The sequence below is a fragment of the Magnolia sinica genome, chromosome 17 (genome assembly GCF_029962835.1).
Source record: "Magnolia sinica isolate HGM2019 chromosome 17, MsV1, whole genome shotgun sequence".
Taxonomy (NCBI): Eukaryota; Viridiplantae; Streptophyta; class Magnoliopsida; order Magnoliales; family Magnoliaceae; genus Magnolia; species Magnolia sinica.
This window is the reverse complement of record NC_080589.1, coordinates 33451480-33463143: the sequence shown is the minus strand read 5'-3', so window position 1 is coordinate 33463143 and position 11664 is coordinate 33451480. Positions and strand designations below refer to the sequence as shown.

The 11664-nt window shown below is 41.3% G+C and overlaps 1 protein-coding gene across 1 annotated transcript in view; it reads right to left on the bottom strand.

Annotated features, from left to right (window-relative positions):
- Positions 1–4189: 4189 nt before the first annotated feature.
- LOC131230849 (uncharacterized protein At5g19025-like) overlaps positions 4190–11664 on the bottom strand; it is a 33522-nt gene continuing 26047 nt past the window's right edge. The window contains exon 2 of the mRNA XM_058226862.1: positions 4190–5020. Coding sequence (XP_058082845.1) covers positions 4972–5020 — 49 coding nt within the window. The 3' untranslated portion in view covers positions 4190–4971. The remainder of the gene's footprint in view (positions 5021–11664) is intronic.

The window sequence follows — 11664 nt, the reverse complement described above, 5'->3', positions numbered from 1 at the left end:
ATAAGGTCATTTTTACTGCGATGAAGTGAAAACACCAAAAACTTAGACAAAACTTTTGTGCATTATAAATATTTCAACAGTGGTCATTAAATCCCCACTGTTTCCTCTCTTGTGGCCCATTTTAGTTTTGGATCCATAATATTTTTGGTCGAATGTCCTAAAATGAGATCTAAAAACGGATGGACGGATTGGATTTCTCACAAACATCGTAACAGGCCCCAACCAGAATCCTTGCGCAGGAAATTGGCGTCCCAAATTTCCGAGCATGAACGAGTAGTTGCACTGAGAAGAAGTTACAGTAAGCCTTTTTTTTATTTTTCTTTTTTTTTAACCACACGCACACACACCCCCGGAATTTCACCACCTATGGGGATACTCGAACCCTTGACGGGAGCAAGAGTAAGGATCCATTTGAAAGGCATCAATTAGATGGCTGAGATTGGTTGATCAGCATGACTTTAGAGATATATTCTATCTATTCAGATGTATACACGATTTGAACGGTATGCATAACCGTACATGTGAGTATGGTAGGTCCTTACCATTTTCCAAAATAGTGATGGACTACACAGGAAGGCAGCTAGAGAAAGACGTCGTATTATACACTTTACAGCTATTGGAATGGAGACATCCAACGGCCCATGTGTCTCTTAACGTATCTCTTACCACTTTTTCGTTTTCTTTTTTTTTTTCTTTTTTCTTTTTTTTTTTCTTTTTTTTTTTTTTGAGGGACTCGGATTTCGTGCAGCATCCTGATACGCATTCTTTGAGGCCTAACCTTGAACATCCACTCCGTCCATTAATTTTTTCAGATCATGTTATAATGTAATACAAAAAATGAGGTAGATCCAAGTCTCAGGTAGGCCACTTCACAAGAATCTGTGAGGATTGAACGCCCTTCATTGAAACGTTATTGGCCTCCCGTGATGTTTATATGCCATCTGACCCGTTCATAAGGGATTCCTACCAGGATGAAGGGAAAACACAAATATCAGTCTGACTAAAGACTTCTGTGGGTCCCAAGCGTTCATTCACCATTATTTCTTGTGGTGTGGCCCACCTGAGCTTTGAATCTGCCTCGTTTCTAAAGTCGTACTGCAAATGAGCTGGAGAAGTTGATGGACAGATTTGATTTTATAAGGACAGCAAGATCTTGCAGAGTTTTGTGGCAGACGGTCTCCGCCTAGCACGGACGCCACACGCAATCCGATTCATTTTTTTAGGAACTGGAAACGTCGATAATGTTTTAGGCAGCACGTAAAGCGTCCAAGCTATACGGGGTTGACTATCTTATATAAGTAGGATCCACTCCGTCCATCAGATAGTAACCATTTTTTGAACCGTACATACAAAAGATAAGTGCCAAAGCTGCTAAGTTCATAGTTCACAACTTGTGGTCCGGCTGATTTTTGTACAAGGAAGAATATTGTTTCTCATGTTCATCCTGGTGAGTTACACCTGATCAACGGGTTTGATTAAATCCCACGGTGGCCTTATACACAATCCGATGGTTTATATCTCATCCCCATTGTTCCATATGGTGTTGGCTAACTGAGTGTTGGATGCAGATGTTTTTCGGCCGAGGAAAGAAGCTGATGGACGGGGAAGATTTTGCATATATGACCCACACATTTAAGCAGGTGCTGTGAAGTGTTCCGGTTACCTCAGTCAGGGTCGTCCTAGCTCATGTCATGTTCCAGCTCCGTTCAGATTTTTGGATTCGTGGACCCTGCTTACCCTCTGTATTTCCTCTCTTCCAAATGTTTACAATGGTAAATAGGAAAACAATGGTAGAAACCAAACAATGCTTCCAAATGTTTACAATGGTAAATATGAAAACAATGGATAGGATCTTCCATCCAATGTGATTCGAAGTTAGACCTCATCCATCCATAATTTGGAGGGATGAGATGGAGAAACAGGTGTACCAAGCGTTAGCGGACAGCAGGTGTGCATACGTATGATATTGTCATGCTCTAGCAGAGTACCCAATAATCCCTAGCAGACTGACTGCCTCTTGCAGACGCATGCATCCATCCATCTGACATGTGGCCGGGCTAACCAAACGCCAGGCATATACTGTGCGTATAATACCATTTAGTGAATGGAATAGCTTTTGCTCTGCACACTTAAAAGTAGACCATTCATTCCTTGAGCCATAGACCATAAACCTACGCTGTCATAGCTTCACAACCATCTGCCCCATCACCCATGCCTAGATGGCCAAGAGAGAGCAAATGTCCAGAAATATCACTAGATTGAAATGATACAAATAGCCTCTTTTTTTCTTTTTTCTTTTTTTAGTCCACAGCCCAGTCCATGAGGTGGACCATCAGTTGGATGGTTAGGATTGATTGACCAGTTGGGCCATCAACATGGATCAAGTATATATGCATTGCACCGAATCATTTCTAAACAGAAGAAGACAAAAACTGACACACCAACAACTCTTCGTTATTAGGTCCATTTCGTTTCCAGACCCAACCAAACAACAACGACGACAACAACGCCAACAAAAGGATGCTAGTCTGCAGCAGGCACCGCACAAAACTATCATGCGACTATCCTTTGGGATGCTAGGTGGGGCCCACCGTGATGATTGGGAGAAATCCACCCCGTCCATCCTTATTAGCAGGATGCACATGGACTATTGTTCAGGTGGGCCATCATCATGTGACAAGCCATATCCCAAAAATCACAAAATGAGGGGGGGAGAGCAGTGGTGGGCATTATTAACAAATTAAAATTCACAACTAGATGGTTGGCCACAACCCCATCCACACGGTGGCTCACCACATCAACGGTCTCCACCACATTTTTGCCACATGTCGATCCACAACACACAAGTGTTTTAACCCAAAGTAGAAAACATTTTTTTTAAAGGCCACTACAACCAAAATGGTCAATCGCGCCACGTCACGTGATTATAAAAATAAAAAATAAGCATGGGGCCTTTTTCTAAATTCACGATAGCATTGCCCAGCGTTTCTTTGTGGGCCCCACCTTTCCCTATCTTCTTGTTTCACAACTCCATCGTAATGCTAGGAAGTGGCCATAAAGACCATTTCCTGGGGGAAAGTTTCAAGCAGAATTGTGGCTGTATTGATTATAACAGTCTTTTGTGTTTATCCAATTCTTCCTTCTTTTTTTCTAATAATAAGAAGTGGTCATCTGCAACCATCTTACACTCGAAGCAAAAAAAAACAATGATAAAAGAGTTTGCAGCAATACACGCACAGCAGGTACATTGTCACTCTCCTTTTAATTAATTCCAAGTTTGCAGTATCTTTCCCTGTTGAAAAGATGGTTGGCAGGTATCTAGAAAGCATTTCCAGAGGTTCTCAACAACTTTTTTAAATTCCTGCCCACCTTACTGGAAGGTGGGAGATGTGTGTGCAGCAACTCTCAACAATGTCTACACTCCAGTTTTCCCCTTTTTTCTTTTTCTTTTTTCCAATCAGATTATTTCTGGAAAAACAAAAAAAACAAAAAAAAAACAAAAGGGGAAGTGCAAATAATATTATTTTGTTTAATTCCAAATTCTGCCCTGCTTAGCATGTGTGCATGTGTGATTCTCAACTTACTTTTCTATCTATGTACATGTGTGCGTAAAAGCATGATCAGTGTCATAGTTCAAAACAATAAGTTCAGACTTGATAATCAGCCAGCTTGGAGTCAAATTGAAGACTTGGATCAGTCTTTTGACTCAACTAGACATTTATAAAACTAAAAATTTTAAGGTATTCATGAACACTTTATATATATATATATACAGAAAGCAACATATTACAGTTTGTTCTTGTCCTCTCTCCCAAAGGGTCATGGGATCAAATCTCTCCACCAATATGATAATACCATCATCACGTCTTTGTTTAGATATAAAGCCCATCAAAACAAGATGTTATTGACCTACGGCATGTGTTAAAAAGGGCAATTCTAGAAACTTGTCAGCTTTTTTGACTTGAGAGAGAGCAGACAACCAAACACTACTTTGGAGGGTACAGAAAGGTTAAATGGAAGGGTACAAAAAGTCATTAAAAAAATGGGCGAACGGAAAAAGAAAGAAAAGCTGCCACAATGACATTGTCAAAATTCTCTAACAAATCAAGGCTTACAAAATTATCGCATGATTCTGTGTTTTTTTTTAAAAAAAATCTCTTAATGGTGAATCTTTGTAAGTTTATGGACATGCAAAAATCCAATGTCAGGCGTTCCAGTATTTCCCTTTAAAATTTAAGGCCTAAGCAATTCTCTGTTCATCAAATGGCTGCAAATATTTGTATCTAAATGCAAACTCTCCCAATCATTTTGCAGATGGGAATTGCTACACATAAACAGCCGCTTACATCGCATCCCAAAATCCAAAACAAAAAACAAGAACAATAGCCTTGCTGCCACGACTGGCCCCATACACCAACACCCATGCAACGCTAGCTATTTTGACAGATCATGTGAGAGGGCCCTCCTGTATTTTGCTGGTCACATGACCTCTATTTCTTCAGACAGATGATCATAAATAATCATTCTCCATAAAAAATACAAGAAGAAAAAAAAAAGAAGCAGCAGAAACAAAACTGGACGATGATGATAATGATTGCGAAAGGTAGCAAACCCACGTCCATTGCCCCTTTGTATATATTATTGGTATTATCGACTCTATCCTGACAGCGTTCACAACAGACTGGAGGAAATCACCTCCCAAGATAGCCAACAATCATACGCCAATAATGTTGTCCAGACATGGCAGGGATATATGTTGTCAGGCTGGAGGTTCCTTTTCTTTTCACCTTTTCTTTTCTTTTTTTTAACTACTTGGACAGACCCACCTTTTTTTTTTCTTTTTGGCCGAGAATAGTCATTTGCATGAGTGAAGATTCTATCTAGGAAAGAAAATTCAAGGAATTCAAAACCTGAGGGAAAAACGACACAGGTAAAACTGACCAACCAATAGGACCTGCACTGGGACCACCACTAACGATCAGAGCGATCTCCTCCATCAATAGCCAAAGTACCCACACCCCTGCAATTAACCAGCATAACGACATGTAGTCAGCACGAGTTACGGTAAAATCCAGAGAGTGATATCATAAACATGACACAAAACATTAAGCGCTGGATATTTTTCTTGTACTTCTTTTTACAATAAGGGAAACCAAGTTTTGCCAAATCCCATGTGCACCTCTACATGTAGTGTGACAATGCCCGTTGGATATGTAAGCAGTGCAGCAGGTGCACCCAACTACGCAAACAAACAGAAACAAAAATCATGTTTAGCCCATTCATAAGGTGGGCCACATGTACATTCTTTAACATTGTTCGTTGAATCTGTAGGTGTCCACACATCTAATGAGTTGATTGCGTGATTTTCAGGTCAGGTCATCTGCACGTTGGGGCTCACATGCACAGCATGGATGTCTGGCACATGCCAGGCTAGTGCAGAGAGAGTTGAGTGGGGGGCTTAGAAAAACACATGAAAACCACCAAATATACTATATAAACAAGCATTGATAATTTGTATTGCTTAAAAAGGAGAAAAGAAGAAAATGAGATTTGAATCTGGGTTCAAGAAAGTACAGTTTATTTCTCAAGGCGATCCTGCATCAACCTACCAGAGTAGAAAAACACAGTAGCCAACTGATTGCCAACAAGGCATTCAGTTTCATTGAAGGATTATGGCAGGGTTATTTCCACGTGACTAGAACCAATTGATGGCCTTCCACCAAATCATTTCCACGCTCGTCGCCAATCGAATTAAGGTTCAACAACAGAACGACTCCACAAACATGTTTTGACCTATTTACATCTATCATACCTGGGAACCATTATGTTACGATAAGGACCATAATGGCTGTTATGACTTCTTTTTTTTGGGAAAACACATGTATCAACCCCATAATGGGCCATTTTTTCCATTAAGCGTAAAGGTTCCCATCATTAGCATTACATAACAGCCATTACCTAAAAGTTTTTTAGTATCCTGTATTTTCTTCCTTCAAAAAAAGGTGGAGAATTGATGCAGGACAATTAACCACTTGCTCTAAAAGCTCAAACGGATAGAGCATGGCGAATTAATCTCCTAATCTCATAGCCCAAGCCCCATCCTATGGGTTAGGACCTTGGCTGAACCCCCCTCGTGGGCTCCACTTCACATAGGTTCCGTTTCACACAAGCCACCCGCTTCACACAAGTGGGGCCCGCCTCACACGGGCCCCCCACCCCGAGTCTGCCCATGCATCCCACAAGCCACCCCACTCGAGCCTGGTGTGAAAATGCCCTTGCATTAATCACCTTCGGTGAGGAATCTCGAACACGAGACCTCCCGCTCTGATACCACTTTGATGCAGGACCAAGGTGTTCTGTAATGGTAACGGTGGCCGTAACGGCCACCACCGTTACCTTTACAATATAGGTCGTAACGGCTGTTACGGCCCCCATAACGGCCATTATGGTCTCTTTTTTTTTTTTTATTGAAAAAAAAAAAATCCTGCCAAACATGTATTTGCCCCGTAGTGTTGATTAAAAAGTATGGAAAACTTGTATTTGCCCCATAACAGACAATTACAGGGCTGTTATGGCCTTTATAGGGGACGTAACATGCTGTTAACGGCAATTACGAGTCATTTTTTTCCATAACAGTTATTATGGCCATTACGACCCCGTAACGTGTAACGGTTGCCACCGTTACCTTTACGTAACGGCCTTTACGGCACACCATGTGCAGGACAATTAACCACTTGCTCTAAAAGCTCGAACTGAAAGAGCATGGCGAATTAATCCCCTTATCTCATAGCCCAGGCCCCACATCCCATGGGTTAGGACCTCGGGCGAACCCCCCTCGTGGGCCGCACTTCACATGGGTTCTGCTCCACACAAGTCACCCACCTCACATTAGCCACCTACCCCGAGTGTGCCCCTGCATCCCACAAGCCACCTGATTCGAGCCCGATGTGAAAATGCCCCTGCATTAAGAATCCAATTTGGATGAGGACAAGAAGTCCCTCTTCCTTAAGAGTTCAAAATTTTCTAGATCTTCAGGGGCTGAAATCTAAACTTAGTTAGCATTTAGAATGCAATTATATCGATTAGGCAACAAGTCCCACTCGGAATATTGTTGGGAAATTTTTTTACATGATTATATTTCAGTCATCGCGAATCCCCTCCTATCTGAATCCCGAGAATTTGGGATTTAGAGGACCTGCAGTACTGATTCAATCCTTCCCACCCTCAGGTGCCCACATCTGCACTCAGGGACATAGGATTTCCATGGGTTAAGAATACAATATGTAAATCTTAAGACCAATTTCACCCATTTCATTAGAATTGGCACTAGAGATAATACCATCAAAACTACCTCTTGCCCACATGACAACAAGAATCTCCTACTTCAGACATTACCAAGGTAGTTTGGAATTTCAATATTTTGGGGAAATTCAGTTTCCAGTGCAGCAGGTTGAATGAAAAAAAAAAAAAAGCATTCATGTGCAACTCCAACATTACAAATAGAAAACATGCAGAGGGATGTTCAGAGTGGCACAAGGATAGATAGAAGAATGGACAGGACAAATAAGGGAGATGCACAAACAGAGGACGCAAATTGCACTGATTGGGAGAAGATGTGGGATGTGACAGTTCTACAAATTCTGTAAGCAAGACCACCTTGGAGATGAAACCGTAAGAGGCAATAACTTGGTAATGGGCCAGACTAGGACATCAGACTTCTGGGCTGACCAGACCAGTGATTGGCCTGGCCTTGTTGATTGCCTGCAAGTCCACCTGGGGCTTCAATTTCAGGCCTTGTTGGCAAACTAGTGGGGCTAGATTTGATAATTGTTTTCTATCAAGCCCTGTCTGAGTTTGCATGGAGGCCTGTTATTTATTTACAGGTGGGGGCTCCTGAATTCAGGCTCCATTAACAAACATAGCAATCATGGCCCAGCTTGAACCCACTTGTAGGATGTTGCCAATCCTAGGCCCTATAATAAATTAAAGAATTAAAACAATCTATTCAGTATCTACAGAAGCTAACTTATACAGTTTATTTAAGGGGTTTTGTTCATCTGCACTAGCCTTCCTTGTGAATGGTAACCTTCAACAGCATGCATTGTGAGTGTACTCATTGATCTAAGCCTTCAATTAGTGTGGCCACCTATTGGATAGGCCATTGGCCAAAACCCAGATCGACTGGATGGTACGATCCATTAAAAAAGTAGCCAACAATATCCATCAACTGGATGGTTATACAATTTTGACTAAATTTTTGAAAGAAAAGGTTAGGCTAGCATTGCATTGACTATCCATTAATGGACATTTTTGGCTAACAAGAGGTGGGCCTTCCACTGTTGGTTTTGGGCAATGACCCATCCCAGGGGCGAAATCCTGATGGCTGGTTTGGATCAAGGCATAATCACTGATGGAAACTGGTGAAGGCAGAAGGTTAAAATCAGTGTTCGAAATATCGGTATCGCGCAATGTATCGCAACCTTGGGATACAGATACGTATCAGTTATCGCACGGGATATATCGTTTGTATCGAATAATTTATAGCACTTTTTGGGAAACGTGGGGAAACATTAGCAAAATGGTTGAATTTTTATATGAAACTTCAGAGATTATTTAAAAAGACCTTAATACACACTTTTAAATTATAAAATATCGAAAAAGAAGTGCACATAATAAATTTCCTTTGTATAAGGTACTAAGTTATGCGTTATCTGTTTAAGCTACGGTAAATATATTTAAATATGATGCATACCATTTATAAATATATAAATATATGTATGAAAATGAGTCATATCCAAACCTCAATTGAAATTCATTTTAACATATCATTTTAGGGCATAGCTTGAAAAATAAGGCAGATCCAAATCTGAGGTGGACCACACCACACAAAATAGTGGTCATTGAATGATCACCATTAAACTTTTTTGGGGCTATAAATTTTTGTATAAAGCTAATATTTATGTTTTCCCATTCAGGTTTGTCAAACCTCATGAATAGATTGGATGACAAATAAACATTACGGTGGGCCCTAAAAAGCTTCAATGGTGGAAATCATTGCCACCACATTTTCCTGTGGTGTGGTAAACTTGATCTTACATCTGTCTCCTTTTTGGGCTCATACCTTAAAATTACTTATGAAAATGGATGGAGGGTGTGGATTGGCTGGTGTACCACAAATCAGCGAGGTATGGGTATGTGTCATGTGAAGATGGGATGTGGATTTCCTACTAAATCCTTTCGTAGGAGTGGGGCACACCATGATGTTTGTGAGAAATCCACTCCATCCATCAATTTTGTGAGCTTATTTTAAGACTTGAGGCAAAAATTAAGCAGGATCCAAGACTCAAGTGGGCCGCACTAAAGAAAAAGGTGGGTAGGTAAATTCCTACAGTTGAAACCTTCCTAAGTCGACAGTGATGTTTACATTCCATCCATACCATTCATAACGTCATTACTACTGGGATGAATTGAAAACCCAAATATTAGACTAATTCAAAACTTGTGGCCCCCCGAATATTTCAACTGTGGACCTTCAGTCCTCACGTTTTCGGCCCACTTGAGTCTTGGATCCGGCTCATTTTTCAGCCCTATGTCTTAAAATGTGCTCAAAAAACAGATGGACAGAGTGGATTTCTCACAAACATCGCGGTGGACCCCACCTAAGTTTCCAGCACATGAACTTCATGCGAAGTAGCGCGCCACCCCCAGTTGTACAAACAGTTCAAAGGAGATCAGAGTTACATGGGCCCCACAATAATGTATTTATTATATCCACACCGTTCATACATTTGTAGAGATCATTTTAGATCATGAGCCCAAAAATGAGTCACATCCAAAAACCTCAATTGGACCACACCACAAATCGCAGTGAGGACAATGATTCTCACCGTTATAACATTCGTACGGTCCACCATGACGTTTTTTTCCATCCAATCTGTTCATGATGTCACAAAGACCTTGATGAAGAGGGAAAAAAAAATATCATACGATCCAAAACTTTTGTGACCCCCGAAAGGGTTTCAATGGTAGACGTTCAATATCCCACTACTTTTTCCAGTGTGGTCCACTTGATCTCTGGATCTGTCTTATTTTTTGGCTCAACCCTTACGACGAGCTCGCCAACTGGAAGAACGGTTTGGATATAACATATACCTCATGATGGGACCTACGGAACTTGGTGACGTCAACACACAACCAAGGTCGGTGGTGTGCGGTACGCCAGCCCATCCGCATCCTATAAAAAGGGCTCAGAGCCCCTTTTTTTTCGAAGGAGAGAGGGTTCCGGCGTTCTAGAACCCTAAAATCTCTACCAAATCCATCGTTTCGCCGAGAATATCTCCGGATTTCGACGAGAATTTCTCTGGATTTCGCGATCTCTTTGGATTTCGACGGATTTCGCCAAATCTCTCCCAAATCAGAGATTTTGTTACACATTACGGGGTCGTAACGGCCGTAACAACCGTTATAGAAAAAATTACCCGTAATTGCCATTAACGGCACATTAGATCCCCTATAAAGGCTATAATAACCTTGTAATGATCTATTATGGGACATATATAGGTTTTCCATACTTTTTAATCAACTTTATAGGGCAAATACAAGTTTTTCGAGGTTTTTTTCAATAAATTTAAAAAAAAAAGAGGCCATAACAGCCGTTATGCCCCGTATCCTAAAGGTAACGGTGGTGGCCGTTACGACCACTGTTACCATTATGGAATACCTTGATCTCTGCAGCCATTTAATTTCCTCAGCCTTAGCCATGGTGTGCCATAACGGCCGTTACGTAAAGGTAATGGTGGCAATCATTACACATTACGAGGTCATAACGGCTGAAAATGACCCATAATGACCATTACAGTCCACAACCCATTACGCCCTTTGTAAAGGCCATTACGGCCCTGTAACAGTCCATTACTCAGACAATACAGGTTTTTTAGGACTATAGCGGCCATTATGGGGGTCATTACGAAGGCCGTAACAGCCGTTACAACTCGTATCATAAAGATAACGATGGTGGTCATTACAGCCACCTTTACTGTTATGGAATATCTTGTCCTTAGCCCGATTAGCTAGAGATAAAACTAAAGCTACCCTCTTATCCCTATCCTCCATCGACAAGCCTCCGCTCTCCTCCACCAAATCTAATTCGCGAATCTCTTCTGCCATTTATCAGGCAATGCCTCTTAGGTACCAAGCACCTCTTTCTTCCATAGCTTTATATTTTCCTTCAAAAGCTTTAGTTTTCTGCTTAGCCTGAAGCCGGCATATCCTTCCACCGAAAAAGAAGAACACCATTCGGCAACATGCTGCCAAAAACCATTAATCTCTAGTCATGAAGCTTCGAACCTAAAAGGTCTAAGGCCCCAGTTCTCTTCATTCACCTCAAGGGCAATGGGGCGACAGTCCGAAACAGTCCTTGGCAACCCACAGTGGTAGACCAAAGGGAATTTTTCAATCCAATTTGCGGAAACCAAGAACTTGTCCTAATGTGAAAGCCTAGCATTATCTTGCCCGTTAGACCATGTAAACTTGGCCCCACCCAAACATAAATCCACTGGATCATGCCAAGCTACCCAATCTGCAAACATTCTCATGCTTCTAGTAATTGGCCACCTTCGGATTTTTGGTGAGACAAGCACACCACGTTGAAATCCCCTCCAATGC